The 26,011-nt window shown below is 41.2% G+C and overlaps 1 protein-coding gene across 6 annotated transcripts in view; it reads left to right on the top strand.

Annotated features, from left to right (window-relative positions):
* Positions 1–26,011, top strand: part of IFT74 (intraflagellar transport 74) — a 190,654-nt gene that overhangs the window by 138,834 nt on the left and 25,809 nt on the right. For all 6 annotated transcript variants that reach the window (XM_077249280.1, XM_077249283.1, XM_077249282.1 and 3 more), the window contains exon 14: positions 24,435–24,488. In XM_077249280.1, the coding sequence (XP_077105395.1) occupies positions 24,435–24,488 (54 nt within the window). The remainder of the gene's footprint in view (positions 1–24,434; positions 24,489–26,011) is intronic.

Raw genomic sequence — 26,011 nt, 5'->3', positions numbered from 1 at the left:
TGTGCCATAAAGGTGGAGGGCTGCAGTTATAGTTGACTTTGTGGAACGTTCTCCCATCTCCCTACTGCATCTCTGGAGCTCAGCCACAATGATCTTGGGGTTCTTCTTTACCTCTCTGACCAAGGCTCTTCTCCCACGATTGCTCAGTTTGGCTGGACGGACAGGTTTAGGAAGACTTCTGTTGGTCCCAAACTTCTTCCATTTAGATTATGGAGGCCACTGTGCTCTTAGGAACCTTGAGTACTGCAGAAATTCTTTTGTAACCTTGGCCAGATCTGTGCCTTGCCACAATTCTGTCTCTGAGCTCCTTGGCCAGTTCCTTTGACATCATGATTCTCATTTGGTCTGACATGCACTGTGAGCTGTGAGGTCTTATATAGACAGATGTGTGCCTTTCCAAATCAAGTCCTATCAGTTTAATTAAACACATCTGGACTCCAATGAAGGAGTAGAATCATCTCAAGGAGGATCACAAAATCAAGAAAAGCACATCCAGCCCATAAATGGCAGCGCTTCCTAGGACTCGCATCCAAAGATGATATTTTATATTTTTTTATTTGATAAGTTAAAATAGAGGAGATACTGCGCGTTTTGGATACAGTATACAGTTATATGAAAAAGTTTGGCCACCCCTATATTAATCTTAAGCTTAATGTTTTATAAAAATTGTTTTTTTTGGCAACAGCTATTTCAGTTTCATATATCTAATAACTGTTGGACACAGTAATGTTTCTGCCTTGAAATGTGGTTTATTGTACTAACAGAAAATGTGCAATCTGCATTCAAACAAAATTTGACAGGTGCATAAGTATGGGCACCTCACCAGAAAAGTGACATTAATATTTAGTACATCCTCCTTTTGAAAAAATAACAGCCTCTAGTCGCTTCCTTGTAGCTTTTAATGAGTTCCTGGATGAAGGTATTTTTGACCATTCCTCTTTACAAAACAATTCCAGTTCAGTTAAGTTTGATGGTCGCCGAGCATGGACAGCCCTCATCAAATGATCCCACAGATGTTCAATGATATTCAGGTCTGGGGACTGGGATGGCCATTCCAGAACAGTGTAATTGTTCCTCTGCATGAATGCCTGAGTAGATTTGGAGTGGTGTTTTGGATCATTGTCTTGCTGAAAGATCTATCCCCTGCGTAACTTCAACTTTGTCACTGATTCATGAACATTATTGTCAAGAATCTGCTGATACTGAGAGGAATCCATGCGTCCCTCAACTTTAACAAGATTCCCGGTGTCGGCATTGGCCACACAGCCCCAAAGCATGATGGAACCTCCACCAGATTTTACTGTGGGTAGCAAGTGTTTTTCTTGGAATGCTGTGTTTTTTGGCTGCCATGCATAACGCCTTTTTGTATGACCAAACAACTCAATCTTGGTTTCATCAGTCCACAGGACCTTCTTCCAAAAGAAATTGGCTTCTCCAAATGTGCTTTTGCATACCTCAGCCGACTCTGTTTGTGGCGTGCTTGCAGAAACGGCTTCTTTCGCATCACTCTCCCATACGGCTTCTCCTTGTGCTAAGTGCGTTGTATAGTTGACCGATGCACAGTGACACCATCTGCAGCAAGTTGATGCTGCAGCTCTCTGGAGGTGGTCTGAGGATTGTCCTTGACTGATCTCACCATTCTTCTTCTCTGCCTTTCTGATGTTTTTCTTGGCCTGCCACTTCTGGCCTTAACAAGAACTGTACCTGTGTTCTTCCATTTCCTTACTATGTTCCTCACAGTGGAAATTGACAGGTTAAATCTCTGAGACAGCTTTTTGTATCCTTCCCCTGAACAACTATGTTGAATAATCTTTGTTTTCAGATCATTTGACAGTTGTTTTGAGGAGCCCATGATGCCACTCTTCAGAGGAGATTCAAACAGGAGAACAACTTGCAAGTGGCCACTTTAAGTAGCTTTTCTCACGATTGCATACACCTGTGTTGTGAATTTGGTTTCTGGGCTCCCCCGGTGGTTTCTGGTGGTACTGCACTTGTGTGCTTCATCTCCTCTGTTCACCTGTTTCCATCAGGATGTGGGAGTTTTCTATTTAACCTGGCTCCTCAGTCATTTCTATGCCGGCCAACAATGTTACCAGAAGCCTTTCTGTTGCATGTTCCTGCTCCTAGACTACTATCAGCTAAGTTGGACTTGTAGTCCTAAGTTTGTTTTGTATTTTTGTTCCAGTTCTCTGTGATTGATTATTTCTGAGGCTGGAAGCTCTTGTGAGCTGAAATTGCCACTCTGGTGTCATGAGTTGATATTAGAGTCTTAAAGTAATTTCAGGATGGTGTTTTGAAAGGGTTTTCAGCTGACTGTGAAGTTCCCTTTTCTGTCTTCCTACTATCTAGTAAGCGGACCTCAATTTGCTAAACCTATCTTCATACTTCGTATGTCAATTTCCTCTGAAATCACCGACAATATATGTGGGGGCTACTGTCTGCCTTTTGGGGAAAATTTCTCTAGAGGTAAGCCAGGTCTGTATTTTCCTCTGCTATGGTCAGTCAGTTCTCCGGCTGGCGCTGGGCGTCTAGGGATAAAACGTAGGCACGCTACCCGGCCACTGTTAGTTGTGCGGTAGGTTTAGCTCACAGTCAGCTCGAGTTTCCATCTTCCAAGAGCTAGTCCTTTTTGTATGCTTTACTATGTTCTCTTGCCATTGAGAACCTCGACAGTTTGGCCGGCCAAGGGTTAAAATAATTGGCAGAAGAAAGGAGAGAAAAGAACCCTGCAGAGAATTTTTTATTTTTTTTTTCCTGAGTTTGCTCATTAGTTGATTCACTTGCATCTCTGCTTACTGCAGCCTTCGTCTCTCTCTCCTTCTAATCCTTGAATGGTTCTGATTTCACCTGATTAATATGGATCCTCAGAGTTTAGCTACAGGTTTGGATAATCTCGCTGTGAAGGTTCAAAGTTTACAGGATTTTGTTATTCATGCTCCTATATCTGAACCTAGAATTCCTTTACCTGAATTTTTCTCCGGGGATAGATCTCGCTTCCAGAATTTCAAACATAATTGTAAATTATTTTTGTCTCTGAGATCTCGCTCCGCTGGAGATCCTGCACAGCAGGTCAGGATTGTAATTTCCTTGCTCCGGAGCGACCCTCAGGACTGTGCATTTGCTTTGGCACCAGGGGATCCTGCGTTGCTCAATGTGGATGCGTTTTTCCTGGCTTTGGGGTTGCTTTATGAGGAACCTCATTTGGAGATTCAGGCTGAGAAAGCCTTAATGGCCCTGTCTCAAGGGCAGGATGAGGCTGAAATATACTGCCAAAAATTTCGTAAGTGGTCTGTGCTTACTCAGTGGAATGAGTGCGCCCTGGCGGCGAATTTCAGAGAGGGTCTCTCTGATGCCATTAAGGATGTTATGGTGGGGTTCCCTGTGCCTACAGGTCTGAATGAGTCCATGACAATGGCTATTCAGATTGATCGGCGTTTGCGGGAGCGCAAACCTGTGCACCATTTGGCAGTGTCTACTGAGAAGGCGCCAGAGATTATGCAATGTGATAGAATTCTGTCCAGAAGCGAACGACAGAATTTTAGGCGAAAAAATGGGTTATGCTTCTATTGTGGTGATTCAACTCATGTTATATCAGCATGCTCTAAACGTACTAAGAAGGTTGATAAGTCTGTTTCAATTGGCACTTTACAGTCTAAGTTTATTCTATCTGTGACCCTGATTTGCTCTTTATCGTCTATTACCGCGGACGCCTATGTCGACTCTGGCGCCGCTTTGAGTCTTATGGATTGGTCCTTTGCCAAACGCTGTGGGTTTGATTTAGAGCCTCTGGAAGTTCCTATACCTCTGAAGGGTATTGACTCCACGCCATTGGCTAGTAATAAACCACAATACTGGACACAAGTAAATATGCGTATTAATCCGGATCACCAGGAGATTATTCGCTTCCTTGTGTTGTATAATCTACATGATGTGTTGGTGCTTGGATTGCCATGGCTGCAATCTCATAACCCAGTCCTCGACTGGAAAGCAATGTCTGTGTTAAGCTGGGGATGTCAGGGGACTCATGGGGACGTACCTTTGGTTTCCATTTCGTCATCTATTCCCTCTGAGATTCCGGAATTTTTATCTGATTATCGTGACGTTTTTGAGGAGCCTAAAACTGGTTCACTACCTCCGCACAGAGAGTGCGATTGTACTATAGATCTGATTCCGGGCAGTAAGTTTCCAAAGGGTCGTTTATTTAATCTATCTGTGCCTGAACATGCTGCTATGCGGGAATATATTAAGGAGTCCTTGGAAAAGGGACATATTCGTCCTTCGTCATCTCCCTTAGGAGCCGGTTTTTTCTTTGTATCTAAAAAAGATGGCTCTTTGAGGCCGTGTATTGATTATCGGCTTTTGAATAAAATCACGGTTAAATATCAGTATCCTTTGCCACTGCTTACTGATTTGTTTGCTCGAATAAAGGGGGCCAAGTGGTTCTCTAAGATTGATCTTCGTGGGGCGTATAATTTAGTGCGAATTAAGCAGGGGGATGAGTGGAAAACCGCATTTAATACGCCTCAGGGCCATTTTGAGTATTTAGTAATGCCTTTTGGTCTTTCAAATGCCCCTTCAGTCTTTCAGTCCTTTATGCATGACATTTTCCGTGAATATTTGGATAAATTTTTGATTGTGTATCTGGATGATATTTTGATTTTTTCGGATGACTGGGACTCTCATGTCCAACAGGTCAGGAGGGTTTTTCAGGTTTTGCGCTCTAATTCCTTGTGTGTAAAGGGTTCTAAGTGCGTTTTTGGGGTTCAAAAGATTTCGTTTTTGGGGTACATTTTTTCCCCCTCTTCCATTGAGATGGACCCTGTCAAGGTTCAGGCTATTTGTGATTGGACGCAACCCTCTTCTCTTAAGAGCCTTCAGAAGTTTTTGGGCTTTGCTAATTTTTATCGTCGATTTATAACTGGTTTTTCTGATGTCGCTAAACCGTTGACTGATTTGACTAAGAAGGGTGCTGATGTTGCTGAGTGGTCCCCTGCTGCTGTGGAGGCCTTTCGGGAGCTTAAGCGCCGCTTTTCTTCCGCCCCTGTATTGCGTCAGCCTGATGTTACTCTTCCTTTTCAGGTTGAGGTCGACGCTTCAGAAATCGGAGCTGGGGCGGTTTTGTCGCAGAAAAGTTCCGACTGCCCCGTGATGAGACCTTGTGCGTTCTTTTCTCGTAAGTTTTCGCCCGCTGAGCGAAATTATGATATTGGTAATCGGGAGCTCTTGGCTATGAAGTGGGCTTTTGAGGAGTGGCGTCATTGGCTTGAGGGGGCTAGACATCAGGTGGTGGTATTGACCGACCACAAGAATTTGATTTATCTTGAGTCTGCCAGGCGCCTGAATCCTAGACAGGCGCGCTGGTCGTTATTTTTCTCTCGGTTTAATTTTGTGGTTTCTTACCTACCGGGTTCTAAAAATGTGAAGGCGGATGCCCTTTCTAGGAGTTTTGAGCCTGATTCCCCTGGTAATTCTGAACCTACAGGTATCCTTAAGGATGGAGTGATATTATCTGCTGTTTCCCCAGATTTGCGACGGGTCTTGCAGGAGTTTCAGGCGGATAGACCTGATCGTTGCCCGCCTGGTAGATTGTTTGTTCCTGATGATTGGACCAGTAGAGTCATCTCGGAGGTCCATTCTTCTGCGTTAGCAGGTCATCCTGGAATCTTTGGTACCAGGGATTTGGTGGCTAGGTCCTTCTGGTGGCCTTCCCTGTCGCGAGATGTGCGAGGTTTTGTGCAGTCTTGTGATGTTTGTGCTCGGGCCAAGCCTTGTTGTTCTCGGGCTAGTGGATTGTTGTTATCCTTGCCTATTCCGAAGAGGCCTTGGACTCACATCTCCATGGATTTTATTTCTGATCTTCCTGTTTCTCAGAAGATGTCTGTCATCTGGGTGGTGTGTGACCGTTTCTCTAAGATGGTCCATTTGGTTCCCTTGCCTAAATTGCCTTCTTCATCCGAGCTGGTTCCTCTGTTTTTTCAAAATGTGGTGCGCTTGCATGGTATTCCGGAGAATATCGTTTCTGACAGGGGAACCCAGTTCGTGTCTAGATTTTGGCGGGCGTTCTGTGCTAGGATGGGCATTGATTTGTCTTTTTCGTCTGCTTTCCACCCTCAGACTAATGGCCAGACCGAGCGAACTAATCAGACCTTGGAGACTTATTTGAGGTGTTTTGTGTCTGCGGATCAGGATGATTGGGTTGCCTTTTTGCCCTTGGCGGAGTTTGCCCTCAATAATCGGGCTAGTTCTGCCACCTTGGTTTCTCCTTTCTTCTGTAATTCGGGGTTTCATCCTCGTTTCTCTTCCGGTCAGGTGGAGTCTTCGGATTGTCCTGGAGTGGATGCTGTGGTGGAGAGGTTGCATCAGATTTGGGGGCATGTGGTGGACGGTTTGAAGTTGTCTCAGGAGAAGACTCAGCATTTTGCCAACCGCCGTCGTCGTATTGGTCCTCGTCTTTGTGTTGGGGACTTGGTGTGGTTATCTTCTCGTTTTGTCCCTATGAAGGTTTCTTCTCCTAAGTTTAAGCCTCGGTTCATCGGCCCGTACAAGATATTGGAGATTCTTAACCCTGTGTCCTTTCGTTTGGACCTCCCTGCATCTTTTTCTATTCATAATGTCTTCCATCGGTCATTGTTGCGCAGGTATGAGGTACCTGTTGTGCCTTCCATTGAGCCTCCTGCTCCGGTGTTGGTTGAGGGTGAGTTGGAGTACGTTGTCGAGAAGATCTTGGACTCCCGTGTTTCCAGACGGAGACTTCAGTATCTGGTCAAGTGGAAGGGCTACGGTCAGGAGGATAACTCTTGGGTGACAGCCTCTGATGTTCATGCCTCCGATTTGGTCCGTGCCTTTCATAGGGCTCATCCTGATCGCCCTGGTGGTTCTGGTGAGGGTTCGGTGCCCCCTCCTTGAGGGGGGGGTACTGTTGTGAATTTGGTTTCTGGGCTCCCCCGGTGGTTTCTGGTGGTACTGCACTTGTGTGCTTCATCTCCTCTGTTCACCTGTTTCCATCAGGATGTGGGAGTTTTCTATTTAACCTGGCTCCTCAGTCATTTCTATGCCGGCCAACAATGTTACCAGAAGCCTTTCTGTTGCATGTTCCTGCTCCTAGACTACTATCAGCTAAGTTGGACTTGTAGTCCTAAGTTTGTTTTGTATTTTTGTTCCAGTTCTCTGTGATTGATTATTTCTGAGGCTGGAAGCTCTTGTGAGCTGAAATTGCCACTCTGGTGTCATGAGTTGATATTAGAGTCTTAAAGTAATTTCAGGATGGTGTTTTGAAAGGGTTTTCAGCTGACTGTGAAGTTCCCTTTTCTGTCTTCCTACTATCTAGTAAGCGGACCTCAATTTGCTAAACCTATCTTCATACTTCGTATGTCAATTTCCTCTGAAATCACCGACAATATATGTGGGGGCTACTGTCTGCCTTTTGGGGAAAATTTCTCTAGAGGTAAGCCAGGTCTGTATTTTCCTCTGCTAGGGTCAGTCAGTCCTCCGGCTGGCGCTGGGCGTCTAGGGATAAAACGTAGGCACGCTACCCGGCCACTGTTAGTTGTGCGGTAGGTTTAGCTCACAGTCAGCTCGAGTTTCCATCTTCCAAGAGCTAGTCCTTTTTGTATGCTTTACTATGTTCTCTTGCCATTGAGAACCACGACACACCTGGCTATGAAGTTCAAAGCTCAATGAGGTTGCAAAACAAAAAAAAAGTGCTTTAGTAAGTCAGTAAAAAGTAGGTAGGAGTATTTAAAACAAGAAAATGATAAGGGTGCCCATACTTATGCATCTGTCAAATTTTGTTTGAATGCAGATTGCACATTTTCTGTTACAATAAACCTCATTTCAAAGCAGAAACATTACTGTGTCCAACAGTTATTAGTTTAGTTATTAGATATATGAAACTGAAATAGCTGTTGCAAAAAAACCAAACTATTTTTATAAAACATTAAGCTTAAGATTAATAGGGGTTCCCAAACTTTTTCATATAACTGTATATCCTTCTCCAGGTTTCATAAAAACACAGTACAGTACAAGGAGGATCACAAGGAAATGGACCGTATGTGACTTAAATATGTGTGTCTGAGCAAAGGGTCTGAATACTTATGACCATGTGATATTTCAGTTTTTCTTTTCTAATAAATTTGCAAAAATTTCTACATTTCTGGGGGCGTTTCAGTCAAGATGGGGTGCAGACTGTACATTAATGAGAAAAAAATGAACTTTTTTGAATTTATGAAATGGCTGCAATGAAACAAAGAGTGAAAAATGTAAAGGGGTCTGAATAATTTCCGTACCCACTGTATATTCAGTTGCATATTGGACATACAGAGGAAGCAGTGTCTGAGAACTGCCAGGGGGAATTTGATGTAATTCACAGGAAGTCCTTCACACACACAAGGGAGACTGACCCACTGTTTATACAGGAGAGCATGTTTTAGACTAGGGTGGAGACTGGAGATTACTTGAATCCGCTATAATTGTATGCACACCACTGAGTTGCGAGGCCACGAATCACACAGCTTGAAAACAAGTGGCTAGTTAGCCTTACATGTCCAATAATTAATTTCCGGAGTGCCTCTTTAACCCTTTGAGTAGACACTAAATATCTGCCCACTGAGATAATGTATAGAATCAGATGGGAGTGAAGCAGATTCGTGTCTAATGCGAAGAAATAACGTATGAGGGCAACCAAACTGATTTTCATATTAATTATATGTATGTATATTCCGCTATAGTAGCTATAAGCATGGAATATTAGTAAGCCAAATTATTTTAATGCTTCTAATTCATTTTAATATTAACCTTTTTGTTCCCTTAAATAATTTCTCCAATAATGGCAAGGAAAATTTATTTTAACCCCTTTCTGACCTCGGCCGGGATAGTACGTCCGAGGTCAGATCCCCTGCTTTGATGCGAGCTCTGGCGCTGAGCCCGCATCATAGCCAGGACATGTCAGCTGTTTTGTACTAGTTAAATGCCGCTGTCAAACGCTGACAGAGGCATTTAACTAGCGCTTCCGGCCATCGGGCCGGAAGTGAGTGCATCGCTGACCCCCGTCACGTGATCGGTGGTCAGCAATGCGTCAGCATGACAACCTCTTCAAGACCTCTATGGTTGTTGATTATGAATTGCTGTGAGCGCCACCCTGTGGTCGGCGCTCATAGCAATGCTGTAATATAGCTACATAGGGGCGATTTATGCATCGCTCCTATGTAGCAGAGCCGATCGAGTTGTGCCAGCTTCTAGTCTCCCATGGAGGCTATTGAAGCATGGCAAAAGTAAAAATAAATTGTTTAAAAAAATATGAAAATAAATAAATATAACAGTTTAAATTGCCCCCCTTTCACCCCATTCAAAGTAAAACACTAAAAAAAAATCAAACCTACACATATTTGGTATTTCCACGTTCAGAATCACCCGATCTATCAATAATAAAAAAGCGATTAACCTAATCGCTAAATGGCGTAGCGAGAAAAAAAATTCAAAACTCCAGAATTACGTTTTTTGATCACCGCAACATTGCATTAAAATGGAATAACAGGTGATCAAAAGAACGTATCGGCACCAAAATGGTATCATTAAAAACGTCAGCTCAGAATGCAAAAAATAAGCCCTCAACCGACCCCAGATCACGAAAAATGTAGACGCTACGGGTATTGGAAAATGGCGCATTTTTTTTTTCTTTTAGCAAAGTTTGGAAAAAATTTTTACCACTTAGACAAATAATAACGTAGTCATGTTAGGTGTCTATGAACTCATAATGACCTGGAGAATCATAATATATGGTGAGTTTTAGCATTTACTTAACCTAGCAAAAAAGCCAAACAAAAAACCAGTGTGGCATTGCAATTTTTTTGCAATTTCATCGCACTTGGAATTTTTTTCCCGTTTTTAGTACATGACATGCAAAAACCAATGATGTCGTTGAAAAGTGCAACTTGTCCCGCAAATACTTGGCCGTATTGACGAAAAATAAAAAAGTTATGGCTCTGGGAAGGAGGGGAGCGAAAAACTTAGCAAAACCGAAAAAAGCTGAGGTCATGAAGGGGTTAAACACTACTGTAAATGGGTACATTTATGAAAGAAAAGGGAAATGCAAACACTGAGATTGTACTGTGTTTCTGATACTATGCTGAAAGCTAGAACACACAATTCATTGATTGTAAGATGGAATATGGGCATTTTTCAAGTCCCTTAACACTTTTGGTTATGCAGTAATGGCTGAAAGTGTTGGCCCCCTTGAAATTTTTCCAGAAAATGAAGTATTTCTTCCAGAAAATGATTTCAATTACACGTTTTGTTATACACATGTTTATTTCTTTTGTGTGTATTGGAACAACACAAAAACAGAGAAAAAAATGTCAAATTGGACATAATTTCAGACAAAACGCCAAAAATGGTTCAGGCAAAATTGTTGCCACCCTCAACTTAATATTTGGTTGCACGCCCTTTGGAATAAATAACTGTAATCATTCGCTTCCTATAACCATCAACGAGCTTCTTACACCTCTCAGCTGGAATTTTGGACCAATCTTCTTTTGTAAACTGCTCCAGGTCTCATATTTGAAGGGTGCTTTTTCTGAACGGCAGTAAGATCTCTCCACATTCAATAGGATTTAGATCCGGACTCATTGCTGGCCACTTCAGAACTGTCAAGTGCTTTGTTTCCATTCATTTCTGGGTGCTTCTTGAAGTATGATTGGGGTCATTTTGTCAGCTTTTTATGTCTCTGTCAGCAGTGGGGTCCTCCTGAGTCTCTTGCCATAACATTTGATTTAATTCAAATGTCGACAGATAGTTCGCGCTGACACTGATGCACCCCGAGTCTGCAGGCCAGCTTGCATTTCTTTGAAACTTGATTGGGACTGCTTTTCCACCATCCGGACTATCCTGCTTTGCAAACTTTCATCAATTTTTCTCTGCCATCCACGTCAATTATCTACATTGCCATGGGTTGTAACCTTCTTGATTTTGTTGTGCACTGTGGACAAAGGAACATCAAGATCTCTGGAGATGGACCTGTAACCTTGAGATTGTTGATATTCAACAATTTTGTTTCTCAAGTCCTCACACAGTTCCGTTCTCTTTCTGTTCTCCATGCTTAGTGTTGCACACACAGACACATAATGCAAAGATTGAGTCAACTTCTCCCTTTTTTATCTGGTTTCAGGTGTGATTTTCATATTGCACACATCTCTTACTTGCCACAGGTGAGTTTGAACAAGCATCCCATGCTTGAAAAAAGTTGTTTACTCACAGTTTTGGAAAGGTGCCAATTTTGTTCTCCCTATTTTTGGGGTTTTGAGTGAAATTATGTCCAACTTGCCTTTTTTTCAGTTTTTTGTTGTTGTTCCAATACTCACAAAGAAAATAAACATTTGTATAATAGAACATGTGGAATTGCAATAATTTTCTTGGAGAAATACTTAATTTTCTGCAACACCAACACTTTCAGTCATGATTGTAGAACGTATCTTAGATATATGTAAAAAGATAACATTGATGTTGTCTGTGATATGGGAGCATGATCATTTCCCGAAAATTAGTGTGCTGAATTGCATCGGCATAATAGCGGGCTCATTAATCAACATCGTCTAACAGAAAAACTAGCCTTATTGTCAATGAAGTTAGATAAGGAAAGCTGGACTGTGATTGGTCACTGTTGACAGCCATGCTATTTTTTCCACTAAGCAGTCGTGGAAAATGAGACCCAATGTCCTTGCTTTGAATCGACCATTATTAAGAGTTTCAGATATTTAGCTACAGAGATCCCTCAGCAGTTCCAGGACTGTGTCCAGCTATAGAGCCCTGTATTCTGAGAATCCGTTATGCTCCTAAGGCGGTGTCCCACTTGCAACTGCAATGTGAGAAACTCACGCGAGTCTCTCACCTCAATACCCGGCACTGCCGCCGGCACTCGGGACCGGAGTGTGCAGCTGCATGTATTTCTATGTAGCTGAACGCTGCGGTCCCGAGTGCTAGCGGCAGTGCCGGGTATTGAGGCGCAAGTTGGACACCGGCCTAAACCTGACTCCTAAGAGTCAGTACATTTTGCATGTGTTATTTCTGAGTTTTGTTTTTCTTTTTCCCTATCTCTTTCCTACTATCTTTTTACGTTTCTTTGTCATTTTTGTTTTCCTTTATGTGGATTATTTTATAGAAGGTAAGAACCTATTTTTCTTTGAATAAAGAAGCAAAATCAATCCACTTTTATTTGTACATTTTTCTGTCCCTTTTACATGTGCACCATTCTACAGTATAATGAGGGTGATGTTATTACGGTTCTGTTTTTCTTCAACTAAAGCTGTTTGCACTAAAGGGAGTCTGTCACGCCCAAAATGCATTTTAAATGGGATGTACTGGGCTTCAGTGCACCCTTGGTGTGGCCAAGTTCGATGCACTGTTACACCTCTTCATTTTCTTATCAGGGGCCTTCCCCTGCATTTGATTAACAGTGCTCACTTCTCAGAGCCTTCACTGAATCCTGTTCATTTGCAAATTAATTAAAAGTAATTTTCTTAGGCACTGTACGACTAACAGATACAGTGCTAATATGGTTGTAATCGGGGTTAAATCCCCTACCACTGTGTATGATGTTTAAATTGTATTTTTGGGGCTAACAAACTCTCTTTAAATAAATCACTAACTTTTTTCTAAAGTAATACTTCAGTACATAGTCCAGCACACAGCTCTTCAAACTTTTTTTTATATGCAAAATATTACTTATGTCCAAGAAAAAAATACACCAACATGTTTCAAATATTAAGTTTTTAATCATGCCAGGGTATATTCCATGATTAAGAACTTAAAGTGGTATTCTTATTTTATTAAATTGCTTTAGTTAGACAGCTTGAAAACAAGCAATTTTGTATTTGATTTGCTTTTTCTATCAGATGTCAAGCTTCTTCAGTGAGAACTTGTATTTTACATAGTGTACAGCTTTTTTCCATGGAGCTCGACCACCAAAGCCTGGCCAATGATACACTGTAGTTATATGCCAGGGGAGGAGTTAACTCCTAACATATCAGTCAGGTTTCTCCAGACCATTGATTTCTATTCAGCAGTTATTTTCTACCTCCCTTGCAGCTTTCCATGAGCTCATATATTGAACTTGTGTGATACAGTCCATCTAAATTAATACTAGTGACCCAAATGGATAAGTTAATAATAGCTGATTTATATAAATTGGAGACACATTACAGGAAGAATTGCTGGATTGCTGCCGTAATTTCCCCTATGATGATCACTTCCAGCTTTTCATACTGATTACAGCTGATTACTGGGGATCCCATCAGGAGGCTTGATCTTCTTATTGTCACTCCAAAGAAACCACTCTTTTATGGCAGCTTGTAGTCATTACTTTGCTATGGTGTGCTGAGGATTACGGCTTTCAGTTTGTAGCTGCTAATGTAACTTCTCTACCTCTTGAAATACACTTATTATTGTATTAATACAAAAACTTAGTCCAAAACTATACTTTGTAGCTGCAATTGTTCACTATGACTTTAGTCCTTGTTGAACCTTTCTTGGTCTCTGGCCATACTGCCTCCAAACTTTCAGAACTTTGTGACTGAATAAAAACTTTTGAAAATTAGGGTCTATTAATATTAATTCTACATGTTTTCTGTCATCAGATGAACAGTTTGTTATGGTGTTGATTGACAAAATATCTGTGTACAGTATATCAGCATGGCTCATCATGTCTCCAAGTAAATCAACAAAACTGTATGAAGAACAATAGGAAACATGTGCTGGACTAGACTACCATAGATAGTAAATGATTCTTTAAAAATATATATATATATATATATATATATATATATATATATATATATATATATATATATATATATATATATATATATATATATATATATATATATATATCTTTTTTTATAAAATGAGGAAATGAGAATTTCTTAATTTCTTCATGGCTGGAAGGGAAATCAGTAAGACATCCTACAGCTGCAAGGAAATAAATTCTCTGTGTCCCAATGGAATGTCTTATTGTTTTATTCACAAAATTAAGGAAGGAGGATGCGAATGTAATCATATCTCTTTAAAGTGCCGTTTCAGCATGTAGTTTTTCCTACAGTTTTATCTTACTGGAAAAGTAAAACCATATAGAGTAATATAAAATTATGGATATAGATTGAGGTCCTAAAAACACAATAATTGAAAAATAAAAAAAGTTTGGACACGGCTTCTCATTTAACCCCTTCACGACCTTGGGATTTTCCGTTTTTCCGTGTTCGTTTTTCGCTCTCCTCCTTCCCAGAGCCATAACTTTTTTATTTTTCCGTCAATACGGCCATGTGAGGGCTTATTTTTTGCGAAACAAGTTGTACTTTTGAACGACATCATTGGTTTTAGCATGTTGTGTACTAGAAAACGGGAAAAAAATTCCAAGTGCGGTGAAATTGCAAAAAAAGTGCAGTCCCACACGTTTTTTGATTGGCTTTTTTACTAGGCTCACTAAATGCTAAAACTGACCTGCCACTATGATTCTCCAGGTCATTACGAGTTTATGCACACCAAACATGTCTAGGTTCTCTTTTATCTAAGTGGTGAAAAAAAAATCCAAACTTTGCTAAAAATAAAAAAAAATTGTGCCATTTTCCGATACCCGTAGCGTCTCCATTTTTTATGATCTGGGGTCGAGTGAGGGCTTATTTTTTGCGTGCTGAGCTGGCGTTTTTACTGATAGCATTTTGGTGCAGATACGTTGTTTTGATCACCCGGTATTGCATTTTAATGCAATGTCGCAGCAACCAAAAAAAGGTAATTCTGGCGTTTCAAATTTTTTTCTCGCTATGCCGTTTAGCAATCAGGTTAATCCTTTTTTTTATTGATAGATCGAGCGATTCTGAATGCGGCGATACCAAATATGTGTAGGTTTGATTTTTTTTTTTATTGATTTATTTTGAATGGGGCGAAAGGGGGGCGATTTTCAACTTTTTTATATTTTTTTTACATTTTTTTTTTTTTACTTTTGCCATGCTTCAATAGCCTCCATGGAAGGCTAGAAGCTGGCACCACTCGATCGGCTCTGCTACATAGCAGCGATCAGCAGAAATGCAGGTGTGCTGTGAGCGCCGACCATAGGGGGGCGCTCACAGCAGGCCGGCATCAGTAACCATAGAGGACTCTAGAACCTCTATGGTTACCATCTTGACGCATCGCTGACCCCCGATCATGTGACGGGGATCGGTGATGCACTCATTTACGGCCGCCAGGCCGGAAGCGCCAGTTAAATGCCGCTGTCAGCGTTTGACAGCGGCATTTAACTAGTTAATAGCGGCGGTTGAATTGCGATTACACCCGCCGCTATTGCGGGCACATGTCAGCTGTTCAAAACAGCTGACATGTCCTGGCTTTGATGTGGGCTCACCGCGGAGCCCTGCATCAAAGCGCGGTATCTGACCTCGGATGTACTGTCCCGTCCGAGGTCAGAAAGAGGTTAAAGATTTTTCCGTATTTTCATGACTATGAAAATTATACATTAACACTGACGGCATCAGAACTATGAATTAACACATGTGGAATTATTCTGTTATGTCCGTCTCTTCTTCAATCCTCCCCATCCATCTCACCACCTCTTCAGAACTGTTCCTCAACATACAATTCTCTGTCTCCAAACACAGACAGTCTCCTCATGCCCACTCCTGCTCCCACCTGCTAACACTTTCTCTGCTTTTTCTCACTGCTGGTGATATCTCTCTAAATCCTGGTCCTCCTCACCACATCCCCGCAGTCAGTTCTACCTCCCTTCCACGCTATATCACAAATTTCCGTAACCTCTCTAACTTTACACCCATTCACCCCGCCCCCGCTTCCCCAGCCCCACTAGCAGGAGCTCTATGGAACGCTCGCTCTGTCTGCAACAAGCTTTCCTACATCCATGATCTTTTTATTACTCACAAACTTTCCTTCCTCGCCATCACCGAAACCTGGCTCACCCCTTCTGACACAGCCTCTCCTGCTGCGCTTTCTTATGGTGGCTTCCACCTTTCTCACACACCCTGCCCCAGCAGGAAGCATGTGGAGGAGTTGGTTTTCTCCTGTCAGATAACTGCTTCTTCACCCCAATCCCACTGCCACCCTCTGTTACCCTCCCTTCCTTTGAGGTGCACTCTGTACGCATCTACTCCCCCTCCAAACTCCAACTGTAGGCTCACCAAATTGTTGATTTGGCCAATCCTAACATTTCTGCTATCTCTCCAATGGATTTCTTCTATTTTTCATCCTAATAATAGTCTGTTTCTCTTCCATTGAGAGATCCTTTGACTGTATGTTGTGGATTCACAGCAACAGCTTTCCAGGGCAAATTCTACATCTGGAATAAGCTCGAGACCCTTTTCCTGCTTAATTGGTGATGGTTTAGCAAGGAAATAGTCCGTGCAGCCCATTAAAGAGCTTTTGCGATAACTATCCAATTACTTTTGGTCCCTTTATAAAGAGGCAGATAACTTATTAAAAAGCTGTAATTCCTAAGCCGTTACTCTAATTAGGATGTGAATATTCTCAAATTAAAGCTGAGAGACTGCATTTTAAGCCCATATTGATTATATAACTGTATCTTGAGTATGTTTTGATAATCAGTTAAAATGTCAAACCACCTATCACTGTCCAAATATGTTTGGACCTCACTGTAATTAATCTATGCATTCATCATTTATACAAGCTTCATGTTTTGGCCGTTACTTTTTTTGTTTGTTATAATTTGTTTTGATAAAAAAAAAAAGTTTGTCTCCAGACGTATTCCCAGCAATCACATCGTACATGAGAGAACTGGGCAATGATCTGATGGTACAGGATGATGGAAACAATCAATCAAAATCATCCTCTGTGAAAGGAAGTTATTTTGTGATAAAGTAGGAAAGGTTTAGTTAAAGTCGGAGCAAATAGAAAGCCTGTGCTTCCTGGCTCAGACGAATAGGAAGGTAAACAGTCTCACTCTATGGAGACTCCAACCTTTCTCTAATTGCATTTAGATAGCAGCTTGTTTGTCTTTCAAGCCCTCAGAACTGCTTCACTACAAGAGAAATGGGCGTAATCACTTTTTTCTAGGAAAGTTACACCATCTCTCTAAATATTAAATGTAGAAACATACCATGCTTCATTGATCAAATGTGTAATGGCTTGTTTGAAGCATGGGACATAATATATGTGAGTGTCAGTCTGACGACCTCGACTCTTGCTGGCATCTTACACTGTGGACACTTTTATTGGGATCCACAACCAAGTCCGTCACATCCCTAATAACTGGCACACACTTTCCAAGTTATTCATAGCATGAAGTTATGTGTTCTCGTAGGGCATGACGGAGGGATAGTCGTGTCTGGACAGAACTAGAAGAACCGCTCCATTTGTTCCAGTGTGTACACGTTCTCATACAGCAGATGCTTGTCTACATGCAATGTGTCACAATTAAAATCAGAAAGAAACAATTCCTGACCTTCGAGTCTTGGTTGTTATTTATATGGAATCAGGAAATACTCTTTAATTGGCTCCACGTAAACACTAGGCCTAGAAGTCAAGAAATCACTTACGTCACCCAGGCTCTTCCAATTCGTTTTGCTAATGATTTCTTATAAGATGTTGCCTACCATATTTGTGCAGTGATTTTTGTAGTTCTACTAATATAAAAGTATTCAAAATTAATTGTAAAATAAAAAAAAGTCATATCAATTTTCTGTTGTGTTGATGCCTTGCTTAGTTGTCACTGAATTTTTATTCAGTCTGTAGCCAAAATAGGTAATGGATCCCAACAAATGTAAGACTCACACAATTTTTACCTTAAACAAAACCTTGGAATTAAAGGGAATCTGTCATTAGAACAGAAAATCCTATCTAATGTTACCATAGTGTCAAGTTTATTAAACACTCATTGTTGGAATGTTTTTAGACTCCCTCTGTCCTATAAAAATAGTAAGAGGGTGGTTCAGCAGGCTTGTGCCTCATCAATATTCTGTGTCACCTACTCGCTTCTGCCACCCAGGATTGTGATTGACAGTCAAGACCTTCTTGAAGAGCAGTCAAATCTACTATTGTCTATGTAAGATACAGTGGTGCTTGAAAATTTGTTTACCCTTCAGATTGTTTCCCTATTTCTGCATACATTTGACCTAAAACTACATCACATTTTCACACAAGTACTAAAATTAGGGTACTGTCACACAGTGCAATTTTGATCGCTACGATGGCACGATTCGTGACGTTGCAGCGTCGTATAATTATCGCTCCAGCGTCGTATACTGCGGTCACACGTTGCAATACACTGCGCTGGAGCGATAATTTCATGACGTATTTGCGATGTAGAAGCCGTTGGTTACTGTGCGCACATCGTATACAACCTGTGTCACACGATGCAATCATGACGCCACAGCGGGACACTAGACGACGAAAGAAAGTTTCAAACGATCTGCTACGACGTACGATTCTCAGCGGGGATCCGGATCGCAGGAGCGTGTCAGACACAACGATATCGTAAATGCATCGCTGGAACGTCACAAATCGTGCCGTTGTAGCGATCAAAATTGCACTGTGTGACAGTACCCTTAGACACGAAGAACCAAACCAATTAGTCAAAAATATTAGATTTTTTAATTGAGGAAAATTATTCAATATCAAAAGTTTTGTTCACCCTGCTTGTAGGAATTTAGCCCATTCCTCCGTGCAAAACCGCTCCAGCTCTTTTATGTTGGTGGGTTTTCTCCCATGAAATGCGAACTTCAGGTTCTTCCACAAAATTTCTATAGGATTAAGGTCAGGACTTTGACTTGGCCATTCTAAATCTTTAACTTTATTCTTCTTTTACCGTTCTTTTATAGAACGACTTCTTTACTTTGGGTCGTTGTCTTTTACAGTGACCCACATTCTCTTGAGACTCAGCTCATGGACAGATGTACTGACATTTTCCTTTAGAATTTGCTGGTATAATTCAGAATTATTTTTTCCATTATTTATAGCAAGCCATCCTGGACCAGATGCAGCATTACAGGCCCAAACCATCTTTGAAACCACTTTTAACATATTGTCTGAGCTTTTATGCTGTAATGGAGTGTTTTTCTTTCTATAAACATAACACTTCTCATTTAAACTGAAAAGCTCTCTTTTGGTCTCCTCTGTCCACAAGTCATTGTTCCATTGGCTAAAGGTAATCTTCAGCAGAGTGCAGACAGGCCTCAATATTCTTTTTGGAGAGCAGTGGCTATATCCTTTAAATCCTGCTACACATACCATTGTTGCTCAGAGTCCTACTGTTGTGAAAGAGGCCTTTAGTTTCTTTGGAGTTACCTTGGGTTCCCTTGTGACTTCGTCTTTCCTCCATTTGTGCACAATCTGTCTGACAGTGAATTGGTGGTCACAAATTCTTAAGAGATTTTTTTAAACCTTTTCTAGCCTCATAAGCCTCAACATCTCTTCTTCTGAAGTCTTCAGAAATCTCTTTTATGCGTGCCATAATACACTTTTATAAAATGTAAAATATAAAGAAGATCAGACTTTGATAGATGTCACTTCTTGAAATAAAACTGGTCGCCCACTCATATCTGATTGTCATCCTATTAATTGAAAACACCAGACTCTAATTTCACCTTTAAATTATCCGGTAATCCTAAACTAAAGGATCACATACTTTTGCCACCCATAGATATGGGACATTAGGTAATTTTCCTCATTTAACCCCTTAATAACCGCCAATACATCTTTTTACTGATCTAAGATATAAGGGAATAGCATCCCCATACAGGTGACAATCCAGCAGCTGTCAGCTGTCCACTATAGCTGACAACTTGCTGCATCAGTCACAATCATTGTTTGCACCGTCCAAGTCTGTTTAGCTTCTTTAACCCCATAGCACCATGAGATCATGATTGTGTAGCCCTGATGTTTGACATGGCAATTCACAGCCAAATAGAGGCGTTAGAGTCTGCCGACTACAGTGGCCTATTCAGAAGTTAGCGACATTTAGGTGGTAAAAAATACACTTATTCATACCTGTCATGTCACTTTGCATTCATTCCTGAACAGCACCTGAAGGGTTAATGAACTACCTTACAGAGGTTTTCAATATGTCGGGGGGTGCTGTTTTTAAAATGGCATCACTTTTGGAGGTTTTCCAATATATAGGACCCTCAAAGTCACTTCAAACCTGAATAGGTCCCTCAAAAAAATACATTTTGTAAATTTCCTTGAAAAAATGAAAAATTATTGCTACATTTTTATACCTCCTAAAATGCTATCAAAATAAAAGAACATTTTACAAATGGTGCTGATGTAAAGCCGACATGAGGAAAATGTTATTTATTAATGTTTTTCTGTGGCATGACTTTGGATTAAAGGGATAATTTTTCATAGTTTGAAAATTGCTATTTTTTTTACATTGTTGTCAAATTTCTGATATTTTTTATAAATAAACACAAAACATATCACCCTAAATTTACCATTATCATAAAATGCTATGTGCCACGAAAAAACAGTCTCCGAATCATTGAGATTTGTTGAAGCATTCCTGAGTTATTACCACATAAAGGGACACTGGTCAGATTTCAAAAATTTGGCAAGGTCACTTTGGGGTTAAAAATAGCAAAGTCTAATATTTTTTATTCATTTCCTTGATTTGGTTCTCTATCTACTTTTATTATTTGTTTTTAAAGTTTTAGTAGTTTTAGGTCAAATTTAGTCAGAAAAATTGAAACTTTTAAATGGTTTACAAATTTAAAGCAATATATATTATATATTGTACACATACAGTACAGAACAAAAGTTTGGACACACCTTCTCATTTAAAGATTTTTCTGTATTTTCATGACTATGAAAATTGTACATTCACACTGAAGGCATCAAAACTACAAATTAACACGTGGAATTATATGCTTAACAAAAAAGTGTAAAACAACTGAAATTATGTCTTATATTCTAGCTTCTTCAAAGTAGCCACCTTTTGCTTTGATGATTGCTTTGCACACTCTTGGCATTCTCTTGATGAGCTTCAAGAGGTAGTCACCAGGAATGGTTTTTACTTCACAGGTGTGCCCTGTCAGGTTTAATAAGTGGCATTTCTTGCCTTATAAATGGGGTTGGGACCATCAGTTGTGTTGTGCAGAAGTCTGGTGGATACACAGCTGATAGTCCCACTGAATAGACTGTTGGAATTTGTATTATGGCAAGAAAAAAGCAGCTAAGTAAAGAAAAACGAGTGGCCATCATTACTTTAAGAAATGAAGATCAGTCAGTCCGAAAAATTGGGAAAACTTTGAAAGTGTCCCCAAGTGCAGTGGCAAAAACCATCAAGCACTACAAAGAAACTGGCTCACATGAGGACCGCCCCAGGAAAGGAAGACCAAGAGTCACCTCTGCTTCTGAGGATAAGTTTATCCGAGTCACCAGCCTCAGAAATCGCAGGTTAACAGCAGCTCAGATTAGAGACCAGGTCAATGCCACACAGAGTTCTAGCAGCAGACACATCTCTACAACAACTGTGAAGAGGAGACTTTGTGCAGCAGGCCTTCATGGTAAAATAACTGCTAGGAAACCACTGCTAAGGACAGGCAACAAGCAGAAGAGACTTGTTTGGGCTAAAGAACACAAGGAATGGACTTTAGACCAGTGAAAATCTGTGTTTTGGTCTGATGAGTCCAAATTTGAGATCTTTGGTTCAAACCACCGTGTCTTTGTGCGACGCAGAAAAGGTGAACGGATGGACTCTACATGCCTGGTTCCCACCGCGAAGCATGGAGAAGGAAGTGTGATGGTGTGGGGTTGCTTTGCTGGTGACACTGTTGGGGATTTATTCAAAATTGAAGGCATACTGAACCAGCATGGCTACCACAGCATCTTGCAGCGGCATGCTATTCCATCTGGTTTGCGTTTAGTTGGACCAGCATATATTTTTCAACAGGACAATGACCCCAAACACACCTCCAGGCTGTATAAGGGCTATTTGACCAAGAAGGAGAGTGATTGGGTGCTACGCCAGATGACCTGGCCTCCACAGTCACCAGACCTGAACCCAATGGAGATGGTTTGGGGTGAGCTGGACCGCAGAGTGAAGGCAAAAGAGCCTACAAGTGCTAAGCATCTCTGGGAACTCCTTCAAGATTGTTGGAAGACCATTCCCGGTGACTACCTCTTGAAGCTCATCAAGAGAATGCCAAGAGTGTGCAAAGCAGTCATCAAAGCAAAAGGTGGCTACCTTGAATAACCTAGAATATAAGACATATTTTCAGTTGTTTCACACTTTTTTGTTAAGTATATAATTCCACATGTGTTAATTCATAGTTTTGATGCCTTCAGTGTGAATGTACAATTTTCATAGTCATGAAAATACAGAAAAATCTTTTAATGAGAAGGTGTGTCCAAACTTTTGTTCTGTACTGTATGTAGAGTTATTGCCCTTAGTGAATGTGGTTCTTACAACAAATGGTGTTAGGAATAGTGATGAGCGAACCCGAACTGTAAAGTTCGGGGGTCGTACCGGACTTCTAGCGTCCGTGCACGGACCCCGAACACTGACTTTTTCCCGGAAGTCCATCATAATGTTTGGGTCCACCAGCTGAATATAGCCAATCAACAAGTTTTTTGGCTGTAGGCACTTCAGGAGCCATCATAGATTGGCCAGCGTACCATGTGACCCTGTCTGTATAAAGGAGGGCAGGGGTCAGGACTGAGTGGAAGATGATGAGGTCCTTAACCCCACATGGATCAAAGGAACTATGTGACGTGTGCAGTTAGGGGGAAGAGGAGGTGGTCACACTTTCCGATCAGCACAGCAAAATGGGCCAGGATGGAAAAGCACAGCAGCCAGCCCATAGCCAGTACATCGTCTGGTACTGTCCCTATGCGCCAAGGGAATGAGTCACCCAGAAGCCAACTCAAAGGAGCTCCCTGGCTTTGGGCTTCTTCCTCCAATATAGTCAAGGCTAGCTTCTTCAAGTGAGCCATAAATATTCTAAACCTGAGCACCACCTGCATGATGAAGTATCTCAAATCCAAGTATGGAGTACAGTGGAGTACACATCTTAAAAAGCATGACAAATCTTAGTCTCCTCCTGCTCCCTCTTTTGCTGCATTCTCGGAATCTTCCTCTCAGTCACGTTCAACAGGGCCACCTACCTCCCTGCTAAGAGAGGATATGACAGCAACATCACCACCTCCAGCAATGTCACCGACCATGTCTACTGCGTTCCATGGAAGTTTTCAACTCTCCATCCCCCAAATCTGGCGCTTAGCCTCACTCATCTATAGACTCACGCGTCTATAAGTTCTCACACAGCGGTGCAGTACGAGAGCGCATCGGAGCTGATCAGCTGATGAACTCCAGTGACCTCTCTCACGGCAGCTCAGTGATACACTGCAGGAGTGATTACCTCCTGTCAATGTATCGACGGCGGCTGGTAGAGCAGTCACATCTCGCGATGAGATTGCAGTGGGACACTCGGGGTTGCATGGACTACAGCGGACAGGTGTGTATATGGTAGTTTATTATTTCCTTTATAGGAGACGAGGGCATCGGGATTTGGTATTAGGTGAGTATAATGTGTTTATTATTTTTATTTGAATATGTATGTAATTATTTTACATGTTGTATTTATTTTTTTTAAGCGTGAGCACAGGCGCCAGCTGATTAGACTACTTCTCCCATCAGCGGCTTCTGCCATCACTATTATCAGGGACAGAAGGCATAGCTTGATGAAGCGTTTTACCACGGGTCACAGCTGCGCGGTCACGCTGACATCTCACAGAATGACCCCGCAGCGCTCTGACTGACTGTCTTATCGGCGGTAATGTTACCACCGATAAGAACCACCGTGCCAATGTTTCCCACTCTGTCACTAGGTGATAATTTCCATGATGTAAGCAGATTGTTAGATCTGGCGACAAGTCCTCTTTAACACATTTGCATGTAAGCTGAATGACAAAGTTGGGGTTCTTCAGATGGTACATGTGCGTGTTTTTCCTAATAAACGGGTCTCTGTGTGTATATTATATGGGTTTTGTCAGGGTTGCAAACTACGATATCACTTATCAGAGGTATACCTTGAGGTTCCTGGCCATAGTCTCAATTCCTTACCAGGGAATCACTGGCACCTCTGAAGAACAATGTGTTTAAGGAGAGGCTCACTGCTGCGGCCATGGATTGGATACAGCAGGCATGTGCCCTCAGTAGCGGAGGAGAAGCAGAACAAGAGCCGTTGGGAATCAGTAGATGAGTAGCTGCTGTTTATTATTTTCACTCAGAATTTGCCTAAAAAAAAGGTGGCTGGGAAATGCCTTTAAATATATTTGTTTTTATAACCGTTTTGGACAAAACTTTTAATAAGGTCAGAGGCATACGCAGGTACAGTAAAGCCCTACAGAGGCATATCAGTGCCCTATTAGGCCAATCAGGCCTTCAGTATGAGGGGTTATTAACATGTATCAATCCTTTTTAATCGTAGGGGAGAAGAAGCAAAAGTACAAAGAACTGAGAAAGCGAGAAGAAAGCATGGACCGTAAGTGATGGTTTGCAGGTCTGCATGTTCAGCTTCACACAGTGCAACATACATAACATTGCCTGTGCCACACCGTACAGTATTTTTCCATGTTTTCTTTTATTGTCTTTTTCCATTATGCATGATTTATTACATTTCAAAATAGGAAGCGGTCTTTAGAAAATAAAAGTGTTCGGTCAAAATGTGTCTTGCACACAATACGCTTGTTTACCTATATGTCTTCCGTTGAGAATTGAGATTCCTTTTAAAGGAAGAAATAGTTTGCCAGGAAATTTAAGTTTCTTGGTTTCCTGGTATTTTTACATCCACCAGCCACTTTTCCTATGTGCCTCAAAATAAATAAAAAGGACAGCCGATATTGTACAGAAAAAAATGAATTAATCAAGCATGTACTCAGGATTAATATTTTTTTACATTATTTTATCACTTAAATATTCACCAATTTTAAAATCATTTCATGCCAGTTTATAAATTCTCTTTTTTGGAACCCCGTATTGCCTGGAGCCTTGCTCCTGACCCCACAAATCTCATACATTGGGTATGTACTGTACATGATTTTACACACTGATTCCGCCAATGGACACATTTGATATTATGGGCTCCCAGCAATGAGACTCGCCACAATGTCTCATCCTATCTCAAATGGGACTGTTCACACTAAGTACTTTTCTAAAACTACTTTTTACTTAATTAAAAAAAAAAGGTCAATGATGATCCTTCCATAGGAAAAAAAAGCCTATTCTCCACTACCGGACGTCTTCCACTTTTCCATACTGCTGCAGGTGTCCCTTCCCGGTCTCCTGGTTTCCATTTCTGGTTGAACGGTGATAGATGACTGTTACAGCCACTTATCAGCCACTTATTGGCTGCAGCAGTCACATTCATCTTGAGCAGGAAAAAAATTTCTCGTAGCTTTTTCCTCCTCTTCAAACGGGACATGACCACTGCAGCCAATCGCTAGTGCTAGAACACTCCAGAAGCAACAAATGTTTTGCAACCTTTGCAATGGAGCCACGCAATGCAAAATAGAAAAGAGCGGCATAATCGGGGGAGCTCAGGGATTTTTACAAGTGACAGGGCATCTTTAAAGGCACTTGTGGCTGCATCTTTGGCATGTGTGAATCGGCTTACTGATTAAGTACCTAGTGGAGCGTCCAAATAAGCGTTGTGCATTAGGGATTTAGGTTGTATCCATGTGTTGTCTGGTGCTTATCATTATCCTTGTTATAGGGACATTTACTTAACTTAACTTTTTTTTACCAAATTGTCTCAAATGCATCAAAACCACAAGCGGTTTTATCACAAATTGTCACCATTTTCAGCCACTACATTTTGACATGTGAGATATATTTATTTTACATGCAATCGAAGGTCTCATTCAGTCGTACATGATTTTTCTCTCACATAAAAACATGGACCTTTGTTCATCAGTGTTTTGGATCTGGGTTTCATCAGTGTTTGGTCAGTGTCAGTTTTTACCATCAGACTTATCAGTGATTTTCTCTGATGAAATAATAAATAAA

Source organism: Ranitomeya variabilis, chromosome 1 (genome assembly GCF_051348905.1).
Source record: "Ranitomeya variabilis isolate aRanVar5 chromosome 1, aRanVar5.hap1, whole genome shotgun sequence".
NCBI lineage: Eukaryota > Metazoa > Chordata > Amphibia > Anura > Dendrobatidae > Ranitomeya > Ranitomeya variabilis.
This window is presented reverse-complemented; position numbering and strand designations above follow the sequence as displayed.